Raw genomic sequence first — 26568 nt, 5'->3', positions numbered from 1 at the left:
TCAAACGCCACTCTGACTGGAGTGAGGAAGCTGTTCTGATTTTGATCCCAGATTTTAAACATCCTTGTGTCGCCATTTCTTCCCCCCCCACCACCCCCATTCTTCAGAACACCCTACCCACAGCCTCCTCCCTAGCGCTGTGTTCCCTGGTGTTTCTTTGGATGCTGGGAGATTAGGAATCGCATTACCTTTTTTCCAGTAGGAACACATCCAATAATGCCACTTGCATAATGAGCTCAGTGCTTGGCGCGCGGAGAGTTTGGCATGGCCTCATGTTTCTGAAGCCTGGGAGCCGCTTGTTATCTTACTGACACGCGGAAAATAAATGACAGCAGCTTGAATGTTTGAAAATCAGTAAGTGTTAAGCTGCATTATCTTCGCTTCAATTAACTGAAATCCTTTTCTTTGCTCATTCTTATTGCAATTTTTAAAAGTGCCATGAAGGAAAATCAAATTATTTGGAACTGAGCAGACTCTTTTGAACAATATCAAAAGGCTGTTTTGACAGCATCTTCAAAACCGCGATCTTTATCAGTGGAAGGACAAGGGGAGCAGATGCTTGGGAATGGAAGCCAGCTCTAAGTTCCCATCCAAGCCGCACATTATCCTGACTTGGAACTATATCGCCGTTCCTTCACCTGGAACTCCCTCTCTAATAACCCTGTGGCTTTTAGAAAAACAGTGGGGAGATTGCAGAGCTCTGAGTTACAGAGGGAACGCACTCCCCTCGCTCTGACCTTGGTACAGAGGGCCACGGGCCTCTGGACCCCTCTTTGGCCAGAGAGAGGTGGAGACGAGGGGGCAGCACGGTGGCAGAGTGGTTAACACTGCTGCCCCACAGAGAGAGGGACCTGGGCTCGGTTCCTGCCTTGGGTCATTGTCTGTAGGGTTTGCAAATTCTCCCCATGCCTGCGTGGGTTTCCTCCCAGAGATGTGCGGGTTAGGTTGATTGGCCACGCTACAGTTGCCCCCTAGGGTCAGGGGGGGCTAGCTAGGGTAAATGTATGGAATTAATGGGATAGGGCCTGGGTGGGATTGTGGTCGGTGCAGACTCAATGGGTCAAATGGCCGCCTCCTGCACTGTAGGGATTCTATGATCTTCCCAGAGAGATTTTCTCATGCTGTTGGATAGGGTTCCAAGTGACTTGCCAAGGGAATGTGAACCCAGGAGAGAAACAACGCTGATAATGGGAAGCACAAAATTAATAAATGAAAGTGGAAGGCAGCAGAAACAAAGGCTAGCATCTAATAGAGTCACGATACAGAATGTAAGCAGCATTTGCAACAAGACAGATGAATTGGTAGCATGGATAGAAGTGAATGGGTACGAACTAATTGCCATAACTGAGACATGGGCGACCAAGGCTGGAACTCAATATTTAAGGATATTTAATATTTAGGAAGGACAAGCAAAAAGGAGGAAGGGTGGGGCTGATAAGGGATGTGAAAGAGGATCTTAGGTCAAAAGAACAAGATGTAGAATCAGTCTAGGGGCTAAGAAATGGCGGTAACCATTGGTGGGATTTATTTATCGTGTACCAATAGGCAGCCGTGTAGGACACTGATAAATCAGGAAATGAGAAGTGCCTGTAACAAGGGCAATACACGGGGGATTTCAACCTACACATAGACTGGGGAAATCTCATTAGCGCTAATACATTGGAGGACAAATCCCTAGAGCAGTGTGCAGAGGAACTAAACAGGGAACTGGCTATTCTGTTGGATCATCATGGAAGGAAATTAGTATTTGTAAAAAAAAAAAGTAGTTTTGGAGAGATTAGTGAGATGGAAGCCAGCAAGTTCCCTGGACCCTAATGATTCACATCCCAGTGTGTTGAAAGAGCTGGCTGGCTGGACGGTGGATGCATTAGTAATCATCTTTCCAAATTCTATCAAATCTGGAATGGTAAATCGGAAAGTAGCAAATATATAACCCCATTATTTAAGAGAGGTGGGAGTGAGAAAATGAGGAACCACAGACCTGTCAGCATGATATCATGATGTGGCTATGCTGGCGTTGGACTGGCGTAAACACAGTAAAAAGTCTGACAACACCAGGTTTTAGTCCAACCGATTTATTTGATGATATACTCACCAGCTTTCGGGGTTAGCCCCTTCGTCAGTAATCTGTAAACTGTCTGTGCTTTATATGCTCTGTCTGAGGCCGGAACTCTCCATTCACCTGACGAAGGGGCTAACCCCGAAAGCTTGTGAGTATATTATCAAATAAATCGGTTGGACTAAAACCTGGTGTTGTCAGACTTTTTACTTAGCCTGATATCAGTCATAGAGTAAATCAGTCATAAAGGATGCGTGGTATGGACACTTCGAAAATAACAAATCAGCTTGGGCAGAGTCAGCATGGAATTATGAAAGGGAAATCGTGATTGACAAACCCGTTGGAATGTTTTGAGGATGTTAATAGCAGAGTAGATTCACCAGTGGTGAATTTGGACTTTTGTAAGGCCCCACACAGTGGGTTAGTAAATAGATTTAGAGTGGGGAGGTGGGGGGGCGGATGGGGTAATATTCTGGTGTGGATTGAGGATTGGTTAACGGAGGGTGTGGAGAGTCTGCAGAAGGATCTGGATAGGCTGGGCGAACGGGCCAGGAACTGGCAAATGGAATTTAATGTTGGCAAGTGCGAGGTGGTCCACTTTGGTAGGAATAATGGTAGGAAGGACTATTACTTACGTGGCGAAAAACTGCAGCAGGCGACGGTGCAGAGGGACCTGGGGGTCCTTGTGCATGAGTCGCAAAAACCCAGCCTGCAGGTGCAGCAGGTGGTCAGGAAGGCAAATGGGATGCTGGCCTTCATAGCGAGGGGGATTGAATATAAAAGTAGGGAGGTCTTGCTGCAGCTGTATAGGGCACTGGTGAGGCCGCAGCTGGAGTACTGTGTGCAGTTTTGGGCGCCGTACTTACGCAAGGATATTTTGGCCTTGGAGGGAGTGCAGAGGAGGTTTACTAGGCTGATGCCGGAGTTGAGGGGGTTGAGCTATGAGGAGAGGCTGAATAAACTAGGCTTGTACTCGTTAGAGTTTAGAAGAATGAGGGGAGATCTCATTGAGACATATAAGATGATGAATGGGATGGATAGGAGGTGGAGAGACTCTTCCCGCTCAGAAAGGACAGTAGGACTAGAGGGCACAGCCTCAAGATAAAGGGGGGGGGGCGGTTTAGAACGGAGTTGAGGAGGAACTTCTTCACTCAAAGGGTGGTGAATCTCTGGAATTCTCTGCCCGTTGAAGTGGTGGAGGCTGCCTCGCTAAATATTTTTAAGGAGCGGGTTGATGGGTTTTTGATAAGAGAGGGGATTTTGGAACTGAGCCACGACAGATCAGCCATGATCTTATTGAATGGTGGGGCAGGTTCGAAGGGCTAGATGGCCTACTCCTGCTCCTATTTCTTATGTTCTTATGTTAACAGACAGAAAAGGGAGCAGGAATAAATGGACCATTCCCAGGCTTTGACAAGTCACAATGATATGTACTTGGACCCCAGCTATTCACAATCTTTATCATTGATCTGGGAGCAAAGTGTAATATTTCCAATTTCATTTCTTTGAGATCATACCTTCCATCTGTTTTTTCCTTAGCGCTGTCCCCCCTCCCCAACCCCACCCCTCTAGGGTCATCTTACCTGTTTCAGGTTGTTCTTCGCCACATTGCTTACCTTTGTCCTGCCATTTACACATTCTGATCTCTCAGTGGACCGCTATCAGCACTCTTCCGAGCCTGGATCACCTCCGTTTACATTCCCTTTGTCTTTCTGTGACATCTTTGTCAATCACTGACTTTCCATCCAGCTCTCCCCCATCACCACAAGAATATAAATCTCATACAACCCAAGCTGGCACCAGAGCGTGGCGAGTTCTTGCAAGCTGTGCCTACCATAGCGTCGAATTTTATTTTTTACCGTTGTTCTCTGCTTTTAGAACTCTAACTCTTTTAAACTCGGTAACAATGCTTTCGTATCAAGTTGATCTTTCTTGACACCCTAGCCAAGATTGTAACACCACATTCTTCACCCTCTCCTTTTCTTCTCTACGAATGGTATGCTTCATCTGCATAGCACGCAAGAAACAATACTTTTCACTGCATACTAATACATAAGGCAATAATAAATCAAATCAATTTTCTATTATCTTCAGCTCTGACGAAGGGTCATCCAGATATGACACATTAGCTCTGTTCTCTCTCCACAGATTTTCCAGCATTTTCTGTTTTTGATGTATAATGTTTCCAAGTTTTCTGATGATACAAAGTGATGTGGGAATGTGCGGTGTGAGGAGAGGATGCATCAAGGCTTCAAGGGGATTTAGTGCACGGGCAGGAGTGTGGTATAATGTGAGGTTGTCCACGTTGGCAGGAGGAATGGAGATGCAGAATATTTCTTAAGTGGCGAGAGATCGGGAAGTGTTGATATCTGAAGGGACCCGAGTGTCCTTGTTCAAGAAAGTTGTTCACTGAAGGTTAACATGCAGGTACAGTGAGAAATTAGGAAAGTAAATAGCATGTTGGCCTTTATCGCAAGAGGATTTGAGTGCAGGAGTAGCAAAATCTGGCTTCAGTTGTGTAGAATCTTGGTCAGGCTGCAGCTGAAGTGTTGTGTATAGGTTTGGATTTGTTATCCATGGAAAGATGTAATTTCCCTCGAGGGAACTGCAAGTGAAGGTTCACCAGACTAATTTCTGGGATGATGGGACTGTCTTAGGAGGAGAGATTGTGGTGACTGGGCCTGCATTCCCTAGAGTTTCGAATAATGAGAGGTGATCACATTGAAACTCTCAAACTTCTTAAAGCTCTGGATAGGATATGTACAGAAAGGATGTTTCTCCTGGGTAGCTACTGCCTCACGTCAGCAGGGACCTGTGTTCGATTCCTGGCTTGGGTCACCGTCTGTGTGGAGTTTGCACATTCTCCCCGTGTCTGCGTGGGTTTCCTCTGGGCGCTCTGGTTTCCTCCCACGCTCTGGAAGACGTGCTGGTTAGGGTGCGTTGACCCGAACAGGTGCCGGACTGGGGGAATTTCATGGTAACTTCATTGCAGCGTTAATGTAAGCCTTACTTGTGACGAACAAATAAACTTTACCGGTTCTGGTCTTGAACCAGGGGACACGGGTCCCACGTAGCTTTCCCTTTAATCTGCTAAACTGAGTTGAGGGTGAGTTTGTGCACTCAGAAACTTTGGCATTCTCTACCCCAGGAGACTGTGGGAGGCTCAGTTATCGAGTACATTCAATACAGCGATAGTTAGATTTCTAGACACCAGTGACATCGAGAGATAGGAGGATAACGCCGGAAAATGCATCGAGGTGGACCATCAGCCATTGAGTCGACTTGAGGGGCCGAATGGCCTACTCCTACGCCAATGTTTCTATGTTCTTGCCTCCTCCAGGGCAATTAGGGATGGACAACAAATGCTAGTGCTTCCTGTGGTGCCCAAATCCTGGGAACAAAAATATATATTAAAAAAAAGGGCCTATGGAAAGGATAAAAGACTTGCCTTCAGTCCACAAGCACCTTGTAACCAACCTGTGAAATGTAACGCTTCTAGGGGTAAAGGAGCAATTGATCTGTGCACGGAAGACCCTATCAGTGGCATGAGTCAACGACCTGATCGTTTGTATTGGCTGCTTTGCTGGAATTTCTTCCATCCACCAGGTCGGGTACATGGATCTTACGTGAATGATGCTCCCCCCACCAACATGGTAGCATCCACACAGTACCATGCTGAAGTGTCAGACGGGTGAGATTTTGAGTCCATTATCTTCTGATGCCAGGGCGAGCCCGCTTCCAGTTAAGCCAAGCTCACACAATGCAGGCGGGGCCCACAGTCTCCCATCTCGACAACTCCAAGCTAAAATCCACGGAATATAGAATCATAGAAGTTTACAGCATGGAAACAGGGCCTTTTGGCCCAACTTGTTCATTTCACCCGGTTTTTAACCACTAAACTATTCCCAAGTGCCCACGTTTGGCCCATATGCCTCTATACCCATCTTACCCATGTAACTATGCTTTTTAATGACAAAATTGTACATGCCTCTATCTCTGACAGCTCGTTTCAGACCCTGAAAGAATTGCCCTTCTGGACTTCTTTGTATCTCTCCCCTCTCACCTGTGCCCTCTAGTTTTAGACTCCCCTCCCTTTGGGAAAAGATATTGACTATCTAACTGATCTGTGCCCTTCATTATTTTATAGACCTCTATAAGATCACCCCTCAGCCTCCTACGTTCCAGGGGAAAAAAGTCCCAGACTATCCAGCTTCTCCTTATAACTCAAACCATCAAATCCCGGTAGAATCGTAATAAATCTTTTCTGCACTAAATTAATATCCTTTCTACAACAGGGTGATCAGAACTATACACAGTATTAAAAGTGTAGCCTTACTAATGTTTTATACAAGATATCCCAATTCCTGTAGTCAGCGTTCTGACCAATGAAACCAAGCGTGCTAGGGATCCTATGGATCTGTGATTCCACTTTCAAAGAGCTATGAATCTTTACCCCTAGATCTCTTTGTTCTATAACTCTCTGCAACACCCGACCATTGACTGAGTAAGTCCTGTCCTGGTTCAATCTACCTTGCGTTTATCTAAATTAAACTCCATCTGCCCACTGGCCCAATTGACCAACGTCTCATTGCATTCCTGGATAACCCTTAATATACCCTTAACCATTGCCAGCATTATGTTACACTGACTCCAGTATCATCTTACATAAACCCCTCCTTATATTCATAGAATAGTTAAGTAAACGCTGCTCCGAATACAATAAACTTTTCAAATAGAAAGTGGGAAGAGGCTTCATGGGCAAAAGTTAATCCTTGATGAGAATTATTTTACAAAGGGTTGAGAGGGACGAGTGTTTGGAAGGTGGGTTAGAATAGTTGGGTGGTTTGTCTTTGGCACAGACTGAATGTACCAAAGGGACTATTTCAGTGCTGTAAACCTCTATGATATTAGGGTGAGGCACAGTTGCACTGCTGGTCTGAGTTGCCAGCTTGCTGTTTGATCATTGAGCCTGGGGGGTCAGTTGAAAGTGGTCAGACAGGCTGTTTAGTTTAGATGTTAACAGATGTGGGAGCCAGTGGCAGATTTGTAGCATTCACACACAGTGGGGCAGCATGACAGCACAATGGTTAGCACTGCTGCCCCTCAGCGCCAGGGACCCGGGTTCAACTCCTGGCTTGGGTCACTGTCTGTGTGGAGTTTGTACATTCTCCCCATGTCTGCGTGGGTTTCCTCTGGGTGCTCTGGTTTCCTCCCACAGTCCAAAGATATGTGGATGAGGTAGATTGTCTATTATATCCCCCCTTAGTGTCAGGGGGACGAGCTAGGGTAAATGCATGGGGCTATGGAGATAGCCTGGGTGGGATTGTGTTGGGTGCAGACTCGATGGGCTGAACGGCCTCTTTCTGCACTGTAGGATTCTATGATTTAGCTGCCGTGCATGCCTCCTGTGGGCCTCCAGAGGGAAGAACCTGACTTCATGAGCTTTCAAATGTAATTAATGGCGAATTGATCTTTTATTCAGTTGGGTTAGAGAACCACACCTAATGGACGGAAGTTGATTGGATTCTCCTGGGTAATGAAAAGAAACTTCTGGAAATACCCAGCTGGTCTGGCAGCATCTGTGGAGAGAGAGGCAGAGTTAATGGGTGGAGTTTTACAGCCCCTCCTGAGATGGGATCTTCTGCTCCTGCCAACTCAATGGAGTTTTGATTAGCATAGAACCCTACAGTGCAGAAAGAGGCCCTTCAGCCCATCGAGTCTGCACCGAACACAATCCCACCCAGGCCCTACCCCCATATCCCACCATATTATACCCACTAATCCCTCTAACCTACACATCCCTGGGCACTGAGGGGCAATTTCTTAGCACGGCCAATCAACCTAACCCGCACATCTTTGGACTGTGGGAGGAAACCCACGCAGACACGAGGAGAATGTGCAGACTCCACACAGGCAGTGACCTGAGCCGGGAATTGAACCCAGGACCCTGGAGCTGTGAAGCAGCAGTGCTAACCACTGTGCTACCGTGCCTCCCAAAGTGACTCACGACAATTTACCACTACCCCAACCCCCAAACCATGTTGCAGCTGTAAAATTCCACCCATTTGGCATGGAATCATGTATGACTCTTGATCAGAACTTATTCTTGGGTCTAATGATAGTTTGCCACAGGCGTTGATGTTCTCAAAAGTAGCCAGTGGGTCCAGAAGATGGGAAACGCCTTCCTGAAGTTCAGCTTGGTGCACTGTCCCCAGTATGAAACATTCACCATGTCTGAGGACGTCAAACTGGAGGGACAACATTTACTCTGCAGTTTGGAGAAACAGGACATTCCTTAACCCCGTGCCTTCAGTGAGTGTTCAGTGAAGGAAAAGTACACACCACCCGAGCAGTCACAAAATTAAACGGCTCCCCTAAGCGAAGCAGCCGGCCACATCTGGGCACACTTATATTGAGATGGAAAGTGTGCTGCGAATGACAGGCACAGTCCAGCCATCAATTAGAAAACAAATCACTGCCACGTGTCCCCACCCCCTTGAATCCAGCCTTCAGTTCCTGCAATGTGAGATCAAATCTAGCCCAGCTGAATATTTGTTTTACCTGCTAGTCAAAGGGTCCTTTTTTCAGTTTGTGTGTCCCCCCTTACCAACCTCTGACAGGAAACTAGCCCTGCCTTGGTATCCTGCCTGAGAGAAGGTCCATTGTCAACTGGAATGGTGGCTGCAGCTGCCTGTTGGATTAGAGTGGAGGAGGCTGTACGCTGTGGTGTGTCTGATCTCAGTGTAGATATTAAAACGGGGATGGTATCCCACTTTCTGAAGCAAAACAAAATTATAAAACGTAGTTAGGAGATTAGATTAAAAGAAACCCATCGCAACAGATCGGCTAGTTTGGGAAGACATCCACAGCCCATTGGTTAGGTTGGGAAAGTACCCATTGCCCATTGGTTAGTTTGGGAAGCTGCCCATTGGCTAGTTTGGGAAGCCGCTCACTGCCCATTGGCTAGTTTGGGAAGCCACTCACTGCCCATTGGCTAGTTTGGGAAGCCGCTCACTGCCCATTGGTTAGTTTGGGAAGCTGTCCATTGGCTAGTTTGGGAAGACATCCACTGCCCATTGGCTAGTTTGGGACGCTCCTCACTGCCCATTGGCTAGTTTGGGACGCTCCTCACTGCCCATTGGCTAGTTTGGGACGCTCCTCACTGCCCATTGGCTAGTTTGGGAAGCTCCTCACTGCCCATTGGCTAGTTTGGGAAGCCGCTCACTGCCCATTGGCTAGCTTGGGAAGCTGCTCACTGCCCATTGGCTAGTTTGGGAAGCCGCTCACTGCCCATTGGCTAGCTTGGGAAGCCGCTCACTGCCCATTGGCTAGCTTGGGAAGCCGCTCACTGCCCATTGGCTAGCTTGGGAAGCCGCTCACTGCCCCTTGGCTAGCTTGGGAAGCTGCTCACTGCCCAATGGTTAGTTTGGGATGACACTCACTGCCCATTGGTTAATTTAGGAAGACATCCACTACCCCCATTGGTTAGTTTGGGAAGCTGCCCATTGGTTAGTTAGGGAAGGCAACCGCTGCCATTGGTTAGTTTGGGAAGACACCCAGTGCCCATTGGTTAATTTGGGAAGCTGGTTATTCCGATATCAGATTGTGGAATGTTCTCAGTGATTGTTCTGGAAGGTGGGGGCTGTGTCGTAACTTCAATCATTTAAAGATGGTGACAGTGTTTATCTTAAAGATTTTATTTAAATTTCCAAGCTACAGAGCCGAGGGGAGGTTTTTAATTAAGCAGAATTAACCCTGGAAGATTTCCGATTGGGGAACAGTGGTTGTCTGGTTTACTCTGACCCACTCTGGGTGGGAGGTTTGTTTTTTTTTTGTTCGTGTAGTTTCAGGTGGGCAAAGAGGTGTGTAACTAACTGGCCACGCTGCCAGACTTTTCCACCACATTTTTTAAACAGTTTGAAAAAATGCTGGCGGTGTGACTCACGGCATCAGGAGCCCACTCCACGGGCAACTTTGCCGGCCTGCTGACGATAAAGGCTCTCCTGAGCTAACGGAACTAAAAATAAAAACAAAAATCCTTCCCCCGTGGGCACAGCCCTGCTAGTGCCGGGGCACTGCCCCCCTGGTGGGCTCTCTTCACCTGGTTCATGTTGCTCCGGACCTGTTGTAAACCTGACCAGTGTAACGGGGGAAATCCGAATATCGGGGTAATGATGCAGTGGGGAGCCTGCTAATGAGGGAGGGGAGGGGGTTGGACTATGAAGAGAGGCTGAATAGACTGGGTTTGTACTCGTTGGAGTTTAGAAGGATGAGGGGGGAATCTTATAGAGACGTATAAGATGATGAAGGGGATGGATAGGGTAGAGGTAGAGAGATTCTTCCCGCTTAGAAAGGATAGCAGGACTAGAGGGCACAGCCTCAAGATAAAGGGGAGGGCAGTTTAGAACGGAGTTGTGGAGGAACTTCTTCACTCAAAGGGTGGTGAATCTCTGGAATTCTCTGCCCGTTGAAGTGGTGGAGGCTGCCTCGCTGAATATATTTAAGTCACGGGTAGATAGATTTCTGATAGACAGGGGAATTAAGGGTTATGGGGAGAGGGCGGGAAAGTGGAACTGATCCACTTCAGATCAGCCATGATCTTATTGAATGGTGGGGCAGGCTCGAGGGGCTAGATGGCCTACTCCTGCTCCTATTTCTGATGTTCTTATGATATTACAATGTATTTAAATGGAGTTGCCGTCATTGCATTGTGGGAATCCCCTTCAGACACGGGCAGGGGAAAGGGGACAATCACATCGCAAGAACCCGTGGGCACCAATCTAACTTCTTAGCCCTTGTAAGATTTTGTGCCCATATCACCATTGATGCCCACAGAAAACAGGTGCAAAGCTCCCGCTCTATCTTCCTCATCCACCTTCCGGTACCAGGCCTCTAAGAGGGCATTGGTGGGCATGGTGTCCATTGGATTGGTCTATGGTTGTGCTTAATTGGCAAAGTACTGCCGTGTTTACTGTTGCCTTCTGCAGAATGAAGGACCAGAAAACTCTTACCACCCGACATCAGGCGTACTGGAAGGGTTTCCAAGCGGGTTAGCCCCTATCGACATTGGGGTGGGGTGGTATCATTGACCAGTAACTGAACTGGACACTCCATGTAAATATAGCAGAGCTGGGAATTCTGTGTCGTGAAACCCATCTCCTGACTCCCCAGAATCTGTCCGCCATCTACAAGTCAGGAGTGTTATGGAATGCCTGGATTAGTGCAGTTCCAACAACACTTGATATTAACCAGGACAAAGCAACCTGCCTGATTGACACCTACAAACGTTCACTTCTCTATCGCTGGCGAACAGTGGCAGCTACGTGCACCACCTACCAGACGCACTGCAAGAGCTCACCAAGACTCCTTCAACAGCACCTTCCAAACACACGACCACTACTGTCTGAAAGGACAACGTCAGCAAGTGCATGGCAACACCCATCACCTGGAGGTTCCCCTCCAAGCCACTCGCCATCCTGACTTGGAAATATATCGTCATTCTTAAGAACATAAGAACATAAGAAATAGGAGCAGGAGTAGGCCATCTAGCCCTTCGAGCCTGCCCCACCATTCAATAAGATCATGGCTGATCTGTCGTGGCTCAGTTCCACTTTCCCGCCCTCTCCCCATAACCCTTAATCCCCTCTCTTATCAAGAACCCATCAACCCGCTTCTTAAAAATATTGAGCGAGGCAGCCTCCACCACTTCAACGGGCAGAGAATTCCAGAGATTCACCACCCTTTGAATGAAGAAGTTCCTCCTCAACTCCGTTCTAAACCGCCTCCCCTTTATCTTGAGGCTGTGCCCCCTAGTCCTACTGTCTTTTTTGAGCGGGAAGAGTCTCTCCACCTCTATCCTATCCATCCCATTCATCATCTTATACGTCTCAATGAGATCTCCCCTCATTCTTCTAAACTCTAACGAGTACAAGCCTAGTTTATTCAGCCTCTCCTCATAGCTCAATCCCCTCAACTCCGGTATCAGCCTAGTAAACCTCCTCTGCACTCCCTCCAGGGCCAAAATATCCTTGCGCAGGTGCGGCACCCAAAACTGCGCACAGTACTCCAGCTGCGGCCTCACCAATGCCCTATACAGCTGCAGCAAGACCTCCCTACTTTTATATTCAATCCCCCTCGCTATGAAGGCCAGCATCCCATTCGCCTTCCTGACCACCTGCTGCACCTGCAGGCTGGGTTTTTGCGACTCATGCACAAGGACCCCGAGGTCCCTCTGCACCGTCGCCTTCCTTCATCGTCACTGGGGTCAAAATCCTGGAACTCCCTCCCTAACAGCGCAATGAGTGTACCTACACAGCAGGGACTGCAGTGGCTCACCACCACCACCACCAGCTGAAGGGCAATAAAGGTTGGGTAATAAATGCTGGCCTAGCCAGTGATGGTGTCATCCCCAGGAATGAATTAAAAAAGGCTGAAAATCAGCCACCTTATGATCACACCTTCCAAAACCATCAAGTCCTAAAACGGGACTTGAACCCAAGGTTACTGACCCACTGCTAGGGATGTTACGCCAGCTGTGACTATATCATTGAAAGGTTATTCCAGGGTTAACATCAAGAAACTGCTTTCCTCACATTCAGAAATTTGACCAGTTAAAGAATGAATTTATCCCTAAAGTCGTGTAAACATTGACTTCTCAGTCTTTATAAGACCCTTGTCAGACCCCACTTGGAGTACTGTGCGCAGTTCTGGTCGCCTCACTACAGGAAGGATGTGGAAGCTATCGAGAGGGTGCAGAGGAGATTTACAAGGATGTTGCCTGGATTGGGAGGCATGCCTTATGAGGATAGGTTGAGGGAGCTGGGACTCTTCTCCCTGGAGAGACGAAGGTTGAGAGGTGACCTGATAGAGGTGTATAAAATGTTGAGAGGAATAGATAGGGTGGATTCTCGGAGGCTATTTCCCAGGGCTGAAATGGTCGCTACGAGAGGACACAGGTTTAAGGTGCTGGGGGAGCAGGTACAGAGGAGATGTTAGGGGTTTTCACTCAGAGGGTGGTGAGTGAGTGGAATCGGCTGCCGTCGGTGGTGGTAGAGGCGAACTCGCTGGGGGTCTTTTAAAAGACTTCTGGATGAGTACATGGGATTTAATGGGATTGGGAGTTACAGATAGTTCTATGGGCTGGTAGGTATAGATGTGATCGGCACAACTTGTGGGCCGAAGGGCCTGTTCGTGCTGTGGTGTTCTATGTTCTCCTTGGCTATCGATGGTAATACTCTGGTCTGTGTTTACAGTGGAACCAGTGCTGACCCTGGGTTTTATTCACACTGAGTTACGCAGTCAGTAACCGCTGGGTATACTTGGTCTCTTGTAACCCTTACAGATTACTGCTTGTCTTTTGTGTCTGTTTTGTGACCGTAACTCTGTTTTCTTGTTGTTCAGGGGAGTCAGTCTCTGTCATCAAGCACAGCGACCCCGTGCCGGACCCTCGAGCTGTGAACCAGGACAAGAAAAACATGCTGTTTTCGGTACGTATGAAGGCAACGGCGTGGTATTCCCACGCGTGCTAACCCCGGATACACTTCCCAGGTGGAAATTATGCACTGGATTCCATTGACGGTTGAAACCTTGAGCAGCTAGAGACGCTCGGTGTTTGATTATGTGTGCGTTAACTGTTCACTTTGTGTCATTAGCCAGTGGCTGAAAAACTGAAACTAAAGTGCAAGCAGCAGCTGGAATCATAGAATCCCTACAGTCCGGGAGGAGGCCATTCAGCCCATCGCACTGACAACAATCCCACCCAGTCTCTATCCCTGTAACCCCGCACATATTTACCCGGCTAATCCCGCTAACCTACGCATCCCGGGATACTAAAGGGTAATTTAGCACTGCCAATGCGCCTAACCCACACATCTTCGGAGTGTGGGAGGAAAATAGAGTTCCCAGAGGAAACCCGCGCAGACACAGGGACTCCGTACAGACAGTGACCCAAGCCGGGTATTGAACCCAGGCCCCCCGGAGCTGTGGGGCAACAGTACTAACCACTGTGCCACCGTGAGAAAGCGGACGTTTTAAAAGCATTGTAAATAAAACTCCTGTTGCGGCGTGGGAACAGGCGTGTGTCATCTCTGCATATCTCCAATGTATGAAACACAAATGGGTGGACGTTTCAAAACCTGTGGCACGGAATGAGCCTCCTTATTGCATAAAACTGAATGTGAAGCTGAATGCAATGAAATAAACTCACAATAAGGGGCCATACGGGACGCGTTTGTGTCCAGTGATGAGAAAACAAAACTTAGCACCAACGGGGAGGTGGTGGGAGCAGGTACGGTAGCAGCACTTACGGGGCAACTGGACGAGTACTTGAATAGGATGGGAATGGAAGGATACAGACTCTGTAAACGTGTACGGTTTTAGTTAAAGCAGACGTCATGATCGGTGTAAGCCTGGAGGGCCAAAGCGCCTTCTCCTGCGCTGCACTGTCCTTTGTTCTTTGCACGTGTGTCCAATGCGTAGATAATAGATAAAACATCTTGCCCGGCAGTGGGAAATATTTAAACACTGGGCAAACAAAAGAGTAAAGTGGCTGCAAAAACGGGACAGATTCCCATGGACCGTGAAAAATAGGTCAAAGCAAAATGAAGAGTCAAAAATTCTTTAATAGGACAGGGGAAATATATAAAAAAGCGAAGGACGGAGGGCAGAGTGAGAGTCCACTTAAAGTGACGGCATGAGAAGCGAGGAGGACTGGGTCAGTTAGCGAGTTATGACAGGGAAAGGGATGCAGAAATCATTCAGTGTTTTGCCCCTGTTATTAGAGCTCGGTGAAGGACGGGGTTCAGGGAGTGTGAGCAGAGAATGTAGATGTGTATAATGATCGAATCGCAGCGTGACTCGTTTACACCAACAGTTCCCTTTAAAAAGGTGGACGTAGGAATTTACAGTGGAAAAGGTGGCAAGATTTTAGTATCTAATATCTATGCCCATCTACAGGTAAATGGAACATTAACTTATCGCTAAAGTGCAGACTGCAAAGGCAGGGAAACCCAGACAGTCTGAGTCAAATGTCAGATTGCCAACTATCTGATAGATTGCAAGCTATCTCCATTTATTGTGTTGTGCGTGAAAGATTTTTTTTTTCCATTCTTATTTGAAATAGGATAAATGGATGGGAATGGTCTCTGGCACTACGCACAAGCGAGTTACTTTGCTGGGCAAAATGAAATTGCTTTTTTTTAAAGGAGTGCAATCAGTTTGGAAATGGGAGAACCTGGGTAAGATGCTGTGTCGAGGTACAGACTCGATGGGTCGAATAGCCTCCTTCTTCACTGTAGGAATTCTCTGATGTCTTGTACTAGCGTTGACGGTTGGTTCGAAGGGAAAAATCTGTCTGAAGGGATTTGTTTTTGTTGTACAAAGTATGCTTCCTGTTCCGCTGAAGTTAGCTCCTGTTAAAGTAGAATGGAGACACAGAGGGATGGAGCTGGTTCCACTCAGTCATGAACGTATAAGAATGACCCTATAGGAGAGGCAAGTTACTGCCCCCCAAGGCCAGAATTGAACCCGGGACCCTGGTGCTGTGGGGCAGCAGTGCTAACCCACTGTGCCATCCTGGGGCTTATTGAGAAATTTTCTCTAAACATGAAACATTGAACTCCAAATCTGTGAAATATCTAATTGTCAATGAAAAATGTGGATGATTCATAAAGGAAAGTGCTCCCCAGATTCGCTTTCCGCTTTAATCTTTATAGTTAGCAATCTCTCAAATCTTCACAAGCTCGCCTCATGTTTGGTATTCTTTTCAGGGAACCAACATCGCAGCTGGAAAAGCCACGGGCATCGTTGTGGCCACCGGGGTCAGCACCGAAATTGGCAAGATTCGGAATCAGATGGCATCCACCATAAACGAGAAGACCCCCCTCCAGCAGAAACTCGACGAGTTTGGCCAGCAGCTGTCAAAGGTCATATCGCTCATCTGCGTGGCCGTGTGGGTCATCAACATTGGGCACTTCAATGACCCCGTCCACGGTGGCTCCTGGGTCCGCGGCGCGATCTACTACTTCAAAATTGCGGTGGCCCTGGCCGTGGCTGCCATTCCCGAGGGCCTGCCCGCCGTCATCACCACCTGCCTGGCCCTGGGGACCCGGCGCATGGCGAAGAAGAACGCCATCGTGAGGAGCCTGCCTTCGGTGGAAACCTTGGGTTGCACGTCAATCATCTGCTCGGACAAGACTGGAACGCTCACCACCAATCAGATGTCTGTTTGTAAGGTAGGCGGACTAACTATGGCTTGTACGTCCAGCAGACCTTGGGTTATTGTTGGTTGGTTATTCACAACTCAGAGACAAAGATTAAAGGCGGGATTTTACACTACACTCTCCCCAAAACTGGAAAATCCCTCTCAAGGTCAACGGACCTTTGTATGGCCCTCTCATTGCCCGCTACGATTCTCGTGGTGGGCAGGAAGGGTAAAGTCCCCCTAAATCTTTGGCTTGTCAGTGCAGACTCAGCAGCTACAGAGGAATATGTTGCCACAAACTCACTGTGTCTAATATAGAGGAATGGGGGAAAAAAAGATGTATCCTTAATACCGGTATGTGCAGTGACCATATTCCATCACTCAGGTAACAGCATTCTGGATGTTGGTTCCAGGTGTCAGCCGTGGGTCAGTTGGCAGCTCCACCTCTTGGTCAGGACACGGTCAGTTCAAATCCCGTTCTAGACACTTGAGTATATAATCTAGGCTAACCCTCCGGTGCTGGACTGAGGGAGATGTGAAAAGAAAGACTCCCGTGACACGATTCAGAGTTGGGGGGGGTTCTCCCAATATTTATCCAGCAAGCAGTCAACACAACCTAAAACAGACGGATGGGTCATCTGTTTCATTGCTGTCTGTGGGAGCTTGCTCTGCAAAAAAAAAGGTCAGCTGCTGTGCTTCCTGTGATAGAACAGTGCACATCATGTCAAAGTGCGTCATGGACTGTGAAGTGAATTAGGATGCCCTGAGGTTGTGAAAGACTCTATTTTGTGATATGTTTGTTCTTTCATTGAGTACTTTGGGGTCTTAACGTGAGGCAGATTACTATGAACTTGTATCCATTTGACATTTGGAGCGGCACAGAGGTTAGCACTGCTGCCTCACAGCACCAGGGGCCCAGGTTCGATTCTTGGCCTTGGGTGACTGCCTGCACATTCTCCCCATGTCTGCATGGGTTTCTTCCGGGTGCTCCGGTTTCCTCCCCCAGTCCAAAGATTTGCGGGTTAGGTGGATTGGCCGTGCTAAATTGCCCCCTTAGTGTCCCAGGATGTCTAGGTTAGAGGGATTAGTGGGGTAAATATGTGGGGTTACTGGGGAAAGGGCCTTGGGTGGGATTGTTGGCGGTGCAGACTGGGTGCATCAAACAGCCTCCTTCTGCATAGTAGGGTTTCAATGGTTCTATAATATTAAGTAACACAAACTTCATAGTATAGGGTTCTATCAAGGCTGAAGAGAGCAGGAGAGATGATATAAATTAGGATGTTTTTCGTGAGGGCACATTTGGTTCTAAAACTCTGGGAATGAGTAAGAATAACTCATGGTGAAGACATTCCAAGACTCTGAGGTTGTACGATGTGTCTTAACCTCAAACAACAAAAATGTAGAGGGACAAAAGTATTGGTGAGAACTCAGTGTGTAAATTGATTTGATTTATTCTTCTCATATGTATTAGTATACGGTGAAAGGTACTGTTTCTTGCCTGCTATACACAAAGCATACCATGTGTAGAGAAGGAAAGGAGAGAGTGCAGAATGTAGTGTCACTGTCATAGCTAGGGTGTAGAGAAAGATCAACTTGTTGCGAGGTGGGACCATTCAAAAGTGTGATGGGAAGAAGCTGTTCTCGAGTCTGTTCGTACGTGACCGGACCACTGAGATTGAGATTTGGAGCTGAAGAGGAACTGACGATAAGGTTCCCACAGGCTGATCAGTTTATCAATGCAAGTTGTGATCAGTTGAACCTTCTCAGGTCTTGCAGGAGCTTTGTGGTGGATCACGTATAGAGTTCCAAGGCTGCAAAAACATTGATGCAATTCAGTAAACTCTTCCAGCAAAGGTTAAATCAGATGGAGCATTGATCGGATTAATTCATTCGCTGTTACAGAACAAACATTTATTTTGTAGGAGCCGCTTATCACTGGAAACCACCTCATTTACAGCCAGGAACTCCTCTGAAATAAATATTCCTAGTTGTTCTGCTGCTGGGACTAGTAATGCAGAGGTTGAGACAAATAATTTAGGAAGTGGTTTTCTTCACATGGATTGGCTTTGGGATGGATGATTTTCACCATTTACAGAAAGGATTTTGAATTAGAGATCAAATTAGCAGATGACACCACATTGGGAGGTATGGATAACACTGAGAGACCATGGTACAGCAAAACATTAGTAAACTTACAGCAAAGTGTGAAAGTGGTAAACTTATTTCAGTATTGATGAGTGTGGGGTGATGCATTTGGTCAGAGGAATAAGAAAGTCACGTACTCCTTGGGAACTAAATAGGGTAAGTGAGCAAAGGGATAAAGAGTTAACGTTCACAAATAGCTGAAAATAGGAAGAAAAATTAACAAGACCATTTAAATAAAAAAGTTTCCTTTCTAAAGGGTAGAATTTGGAGACCAGGGAAATTGCAGAATCTTGCACAGGGCCTTGTGTAGACCACGTTGGGTGTGCTGTGCACTGTAGTTCTGAACTCCACACAACAGAAAGGAGATAGAGACAATGGAAAAAGTTTAAAAGATTTACAGTGGTGATGTAGAGCTGAGAGGTTGTAACTTCCAGGAAACTCCGAGCAGACCAGTACTCTAGATTCTAGAAGAGATTGCAGAGTGATCTAATGGGGAGGGGGGGGGGACGGTCTTTAATTCATTATGAGATGTTTTCATTGGGTCGATGCAGAGAAATGGGTCATATTTTCCCCTTTGTGGCAGGTACTGAATCACAGATATTATGATACCACCTCCTGCCCAGCAGTGCCCATCCAGGAGTGGTGGGGGTGGGCTGGTGTTGGAGTCACACCCTCTGGGAGAAGGTCAGAGGTGGGAGGATGCCGGCACGGGCAGGTTAGAAGGCCCTTCTCCATTCTCTGGGACATCGGCCCAGTTCCGAACATGAACATTAGGCGCCCTAGTCCTTGCCCTTCATCTCATGGTCGAGGGAACTCGGTCTCTTCTCCCTGGAGAGATGAAGGTTGAGAGGCAACCTGATAGAGATTTATAAAATGTTGAGAGGTTATAGATAGGGTGGATTCTCAGAGGCTTTTTCCCAGGGCTGGAATGGTCGCTACGAAAGGACACAGGTTTAAGGTGCTGGGGAGCAGGTACAGAGGAGATGTCAGGGGTAAGTTTTTCACTCAGAGGGTGGTGAGTGAGTGGAATCGGCGGTGGTGGTGGAGGCGAACTCGCTGGGGTCTTTTAAGAGACTTCTGGATGAGTACATGGGATTTAATGGGATTGAGGGTTATAGATAGGCCTGGTAGGTAGGGATATGATCGGCGCAACTTGTGGGCCGAAGGGCCTGTTTGTGTTGTAGTTTTCTATGTTCTATGCTCACTTTGTGTCCCCCCATATCCTTCCATGTTCACTCACCTAGTATCCAGTCTGGGCAGAACTCATGAACCGTATAATAACATGTGGAAGTCTTTGAGATGATCATGAAAGTTCAAAATAGCCATTCAAACTCCACTTGAACAAAATGTAATCCTGTTAACTGACTTCAAAAAAACATAATCCGTTTAGGAGCACATAAAACTGATAATCCAAACCATGCTTCAGTGGAGATTGGAACCCAGCCAAGCATTCAAACGAGTTTCCATTGTACGACTATGCCAACAGGACCTTCAGAGCTGAGCACATTAATGTCTTTGAAGTAGCTGATTAGAAGGCCACCTGCTTCATTGCTTCAACGGGAATGGTTGACTACAGCTTGGCTTAGGAGGCCCCTTCCATGAGGAGGAGGGGGGCTGGCGGAGAGGCGTTGCTTGGCATGAGGGGAAATGGCAGGGTTGGTGGAGTGCTGTTAGTTGTTTGAGGAACCAGGGGTATATGCGGAAGGGCGTAGATTTGTACAGAGGGCATGGAGGGATCGGTGGAAGAGTATAGCTTGGCGGAGCTCAGTTGGCTAGACGACCAGTTTGTGATGCAGAGCGACACTACCAACCTGGGTTCAATTCCCGGACTGGCTGAGGTTATCTGTGAAGGCCCACCCCCTCAATTTTGCCCCTTGCCTGAGAAATGGTGACTCTCAGGGTTAAATCACCAGCTCTCTCTTGTAAAACAGGGGGGAGAGCAGCCTCCCCCTCTGGGATTTGAATGACTTTCATATCGATCTAGTCATTACAAGTTAGAAAGTGACATGAGACCAACAGATGCATTGGTGAGAAAGTCCTGGTGATTATTTCCAAACCATAATCAATGGAAACTCGTTGTTCAGGCAAATGGGGATATTGACTTGCATCAAAAATTCCAGGATTAGGCAGTAGACTAAAAATCAAGACTTCCTTTTACATCCACAGGTGATTTGGTCCGCCTTGTTGGCCAACGAGGGGCATACACGCGGGGGTCGTACGAGGGCTGCTCTTGGATGTTGCTTCGAGAGTTGCCTAGTGCTTAGTGTGCGCTTAAACTGGACCAACTGATGGGCAACACGACAGCTCAGTGACTATCACTGTTTGCTGTGCAGTTACACGGACCCGGGTCGGATCTCCGGCTTGGGTCGGTGTCTGTGGGAGTTTGCACATTGTCCCCGTGCTTGCGTGGGTTTTCTCCGGGTGCTCCGGTTTCCTCCCACACCCCAAAGATGTGCTGATTGGTGTCAATAAATTGTCCCTGAATTGGATCTCCCTTAATCTGGCGCACATATAATTCCCTAAATTTCCACCCCCTTTATTGTGGAGTTCCACTAGAGGTAGACTAAAACATCGACGAAAGACTTGAATAAGGCACTCACTGAGTGTTAAAATGGGCGGCGCGGGCTTGTTGGGCCAAAGGGCCTGTTTCCTGTGCTGTGTTGTTCTTTGTTCTTGCGTTGTAACCTCAGGATTACTCCCAATGTCGTGTGCTAGCGAGCACAGATATAGGAGGATAGTGCAGATGAATGAATGGCTTAATATTTGATGCAGGAGAAAGGGTTTTAGATTCCTGAATCTCTGGGAGCATTTCTGGTGAAGGTGGAACCCGTATAAGCGGGACGGTCTACATCTGAGCCAGAAGAGGACTAACATCCTTGCGGGATGTTTTGCTGGTGCTGTTGGGAGGAGTTTAAACTAATTTGGCGGAGGGAAGGACACAGTGTTAGTAGACTAAGGCACGGAATTGTACAGTAAAACAAACCAGTCAGAGGGAGTGCACCTGTATTAAGTTTCAAGGCCAGTCTGGATGGTGACGGCCAGGAATGCGCTGCCTGGGAAGGTGAGGGAGGAGGGTTGCCTCACGTCCTTTAAGAAGTACCTGGATAGCTACTTGGCACATCAGGGCTTTGGGCCAAGTGTTGGCCGATGGGATTAGGTGGGAGTTCAGGTGGTCCTAATGAGTTGGTGTGGACTTGATGGGCTGAAGGGCCTCTTCTGCACTGCTTGATTCTATAATTCTAGTCCCTTGGAGAAAAACCAAGTATTTTTGCTTATTCTCTGTCTCTGTTCCTGACACTTTAATGATCTATGGATCTGGAACCTTAAGCCTCTTTGGACTTGCACTGCTTCTAGCTTTTTTTGCCATTTAACAAGTACCCTGTCTTATCCTTCTAAAGTCCTCACATTTGTCGACACTGAATACTAGTTGCCATATCTTTGTCCGTTCGTTTAATTGTCAATACCACTTTGGAATTTTATGCTTCCATCTCCACTGCTTTGAACCCTACCAAGCTTTGTGTCATTGACTAAGTGGGATATGTGGTTCTGTGTCCCATCTCTAAGTCATTGATGAACTTAGTGAATGGTTGACAGCCCAACATAAATCCTTGTGGGACATCACTCATGCTGATTAGAGTACTTGCCCATTATCCATGGTCAAAAGCTTCAGGTTTCTAGGTGCCCAGGTCACCAACAACCTGTCCTGGTCCCTCCATGCCGACACTACAGTTACAAAAACCCACCAACGCCTCTACTTCCTCAGAAGACTAAGGAAATTTGACATGTTATCTACGACTCTCATCAACTTTTACAGATGCACCGTAGAAAGCATTCTTTCTGGTTGTATCACAGCTTGGTATGGCTCCTGCTCTGCCCAAGATCACAAGGAACTACAGAAGGTCATGAGTGTTGCCCAGTACATCATGGGACCCAACCTCCCACCCATTGACTCTGTCTACACTTCCCCGTGCCTTGGCAAAGCAGCCAGCATAATTAAGGACCCCACGTACCCTGGGCATTCTCTCTTCCTCCTTCTCGGAAAAAAGTCTGAGGTCATGTACCAACCGACTCAAGAACAGCTTCTTCCCTGCTGCCATCAGACTTTTGAATGGACCTACCTTGCATTAAGTCGATCTTTCTCTACACCCGAGCGATGACTGTAACACTACATTCTGCACTCCTTTCCTTTTCTATGGATAGTATGCTTTGTGTAGCATGCAAGAAAGAATACTTTTCACTATGTTAATACATGTAACAATAAATCAAATCAAATCAAATCCCTGTTCTGTTTCCAGTTGTTCAACCAATTTCTAACTGGGTCAACGAATTGCTTTTTAGAAAATAATCTTGTGTCAGGAACTTTGTAAATAATATTTGGAGAGATTCCCCCGTCCAATACTTTAATCGCCTCATCCAAAGAAAAGGTTCATTAGGCATGATCTATCCTTTACAATCTCTCTGATCAGCTGAATATTTTGAAGTTGTTCCCTCACTCTGTCCTCTCTCATAACGCTCGAGTGACCACCAGGCATTAGACCTGAGGCTATCCATCCAGTCTGCTGTGTACAAAATGGGCTGCTGTATTTCCTCTGTGAACAAAGTGATTATGTTTCAATGGTAAATAATTGTCTGTAAGTGCATAATTGGCACTATATAAATACAAGCCTGTCTATGTTTCCTTTTAAACTGTTGCTTCGTATCACCGGTGCTAAGCATATAGGTATCAATGCACTGAGCGTCTGTATTCTGTTCCCATAGCTGTTAGTTTACTCAACACCTTTTTTCAATAGGTAACGGAGACACAAAGCTTTTTAGTGCTAATGCGTTATGTATAAAGGGAGTTGAGGGCTGAGAGTGTTTGTCATTTTCATTGAATGTGCTTTGGGTGCCTGTGCCTTGGGCAAGTTCATCTAAAGCTCTGCTTGCTTAAGGGGGGAGCCTCCCACTTAACTATTTGCTTCCTGTTAGGGCTGAGTAATGTGGTCCCCATTTCTGTTGAAATTACCTATCTCGTTGTCACGATCATTCGCGAGGTTGACCTGAAAATGCGAAAGCTTCTAAACCTTGCGTGTTTTTTTTCTGTACTCTCCCACCTTCCCCTAGCTGGCAGCAGAAGGTATGAGTAATATATATAACAAAAAAAAAACCTCGCAGGCCTCAAAGTGATATCGAGAAAAGGGTGATGTCTGGTTTGGATCTGAGCGTTCACAGCCACTCTCACTGGAGCTCATTTGATCCGCCTCCAACCAGCCATCAAGTCTTGCTTCTCGGGGGGGGAGAGAAAAAGCACCTAGTGACTAAGCTTGAGGGGCGGAAGACAAGATTGCAGAGTGGTCGCGTGACTGGAGATTACGCTAGGCTGGAGATTGACAGACGCAGCCAAAAAAGACATTACCACCGGCTAGAAAGATGTTGAGAATAAAACGGCCCTGTGAAGTGTGTTTAACAGTGCGTCAGTGTCTTGTATTTAGACGTAGAACACTTGCGTGCAGCTGATGTTCCTGGCATTGCACCTACAGGTCAGCAGAGCCTGGGTTTTGAAAATGCCGTGCTTCACCACAGAGTGTTCCTTCGCCCCAGGTCACACTGGGGACCGTCCCATCACTTGGTTGTTATTATTTGTTGTGGAATGACAGTGGTTAGAGCACGCTGAACTGTGTGTCCGTGTTCAGTAAACCATGTGGCAAATTGATTTTTCATAAATTGGATATGGAATGAGCATTGATTGGATACGATAACCCTCGGTTCCTTCAGAATTTACTTACAAGTCACATAATGAAAGGACTAGATTAGGAGAGAGACACTGCACTGCTGGATTGCCATAGCAACGAGTAGATTTGGAGCAAGTGTCGCTGGCAACTGTTGCCCACCTTTAGTTGGGCATTCTCCCGAACGACTGAACTAACAGCGGTCTGATCCACATGAGTGGTTTGCTCAGAGGGCAGTACTGAAGATACATCAGACTGGCATCATCTTGCGATGGAGTAAGGACAGCAGCTTCCCCATTCTGAGGGACATCAGCGAGTCAGATAGGTTTTAGGGCTCCTGGATTTAAATTCGCAAAAGGCCAAGGTGATGTTTCACGTGGAACTAATCCGTAGAATTTCTAGCGCAGATTTGGCCCGTCGAGTCTGCACCGAACACAATCCCAGCCAGGCCCTATCCCCATAACCCTACGCGTTTACCCTGCTAATCCCCCTGACACTAAGGGACAATTTAGCACGGCCCTAACCCGCACAGCTTTGGAGTGTCGGAGGAAACCCACGCAGACATGGGGAGAATGTACAAGCTCCTCACAGACAGTGACCCAAGATTGGAATTGAACCCGGTCCCCTGGCACTGTGAGGCAGCAGTGCTGACCACTGCGCCCACCCTGGCACTGTGCTACCCCAGTGACTTGACCACAACCCGTCGCTATTGGTTGAAGCTTGTGGTTCGAAATCAACGCGCGACAGTGTAATCTCCAAAACCCCCAAATTAACACACAACAGAAATCAAACAGAGGGGAAGACCTAATGTAAATGTGATTGTAGAAACCCGAGGAGGAGGGGAATAAGTTTGACACAGATTGACAAAACAAGGGCAACAGAAAGTCATGATGCAGGAAGTGCAGTGTGAGCTTATTCACTCTAGTTTGGGAGAGGTGGTGAGATGGGGGATGATGAGATGGGGGATTCACCCCACTTTGAATGGTTTTGAGGCTGATTACTTTGGGCTTGTAGCTGGCTGATGCATCACATAATCGTGTTTAGGAGTTTTGCCAACTTAATGGAATGTTTATCCTCTTGAAGGGTCTTTGCCAGGGGATGTAAGAGAGGGGGTGGTGATTTACAAAGTCAATTTTGCTTTACTGATAACAGTGATTGTCTGGTAAGGCTTTGCAGAATGAGTTCTTTGAAGATATTGATTGATATTCAGACTTGCGTGGCTGCTGTGTTGTGATTGTATAGTGTGCTGGTTTATTGCTTTTTATCCCTCCTGATTTTCTTTTAACTCACCAGTTCTGGATGACAGTAAATTAACTTTCTGATCCCATTTGCCTGCATATTCCTTCAGTGCACTAGTCTGTACTGCCGATTTCCACAATTAGCCCAAGTTTAGCGGGCTTGCTTTGGAGCAGAGTGACTTTGAGTTTACTTTCTTTGCCGCAGTCAAGTCAGATAGGAAATTTGAGAGATGAATAGTTTCAGCTTGTCTTTTAGCTGCAAGGTTTGATTCACAAATTGTGTGTAATCTGTGAGTTTTTCTCCTCTGCTGCTCCGCAACTAAATGTGCTCCACAGTTTTCCCCTGTTCGTTCTTCCTGTCCTGTTCTATTTGAGTGTAGGTGTTGCGGATAGGTTTGTGTACAATTGCCATTTGCCACTACTGAAACTGATGCATGCATGAGGACATGGACCCGGGATCTTGGGCTCATGTCACACTAAGAACGTAAGAACATAAGAAATAGGAGCAGGAGTAGGCCATCTAGCCCTTCGAGCCTGCCCCGCCGTTCAATAAGATCATGGCTGATCTGTCGTGTCTCAGTTCCACATTCCCGCCCTCTCCCCATAACCCTTAATCCCCTCTCTTATCAAAAACCCATCAACCCGCTTCTTGAAAATATTTAGCGAGGCAGCCTCCACCACTTCAATGGGTAGAGAATGCCAGAGATTCACCACCCTTTGAGTGAAGAAGTTCCTCCTCAACTCTGTTCTAAACCGCCCCCCCCTTTATCATGAGGCTGTGCCCCCTAGTCCTACTGTCCTTTCTGAGCGGGAATAGCCTCTCCACCTCTATCCTATCCATCCCATTCATCATCTTATACGTCTCAATGAGATCTCCCCTCATTCTTCTAAACTCTAACGAGTACAAGCCTAATTTATTCAGCCTCTCCTCATAGCTCAACCCCCTCAACTCCGGCATCAGCCTAGTAAACCTCCTCTGCACTCCCTCCAAGGCCAAAATATCCTTGCGTAAGTACGGCGCCCAAAACTGCACACAGTACTCCAGCTGCCGCCTCACCAATGCCCTATACAGCCGCAGCAAGACCTCCCTACTTTTATATTCAATCCCCCTTGCGATGAAGGCCAGCATCCCATTCTACACTACTTGTAACCCTCACCATACTGCCTGAGTTTGCAAAATCCTACTAACTGGCTTGAGACAATTTACACCTCTTTAAC

General features: G+C 47.1%; 1 protein-coding gene across 1 annotated transcript in view; it reads left to right on the top strand.

Moving 5' to 3' along the window:
- atp2a3 (ATPase sarcoplasmic/endoplasmic reticulum Ca2+ transporting 3) overlaps positions 1-26568 on the top strand; it is a 249484-nt gene that overhangs the window by 128130 nt on the left and 94786 nt on the right. Inside the window, exons 7-8 of the mRNA XM_080210950.1 lie at positions 13460-13545; positions 15826-16290. Coding sequence (XP_080067076.1) covers positions 13460-13545; positions 15826-16290 — 551 coding nt within the window. The remainder of the gene's footprint in view (positions 1-13459; positions 13546-15825; positions 16291-26568) is intronic.

This window comes from Carcharhinus amblyrhynchos, chromosome 23 (assembly GCF_965287045.1).
Source record: "Carcharhinus amblyrhynchos chromosome 23, sCarAmb.v2.hapA, whole genome shotgun sequence".
Lineage (NCBI taxonomy): Eukaryota > Metazoa > Chordata > Chondrichthyes > Carcharhiniformes > Carcharhinidae > Carcharhinus > Carcharhinus amblyrhynchos.
The sequence above is the reverse complement of the archived record's forward strand: the minus strand, read 5'-3'. Positions and strand labels throughout refer to the sequence as shown.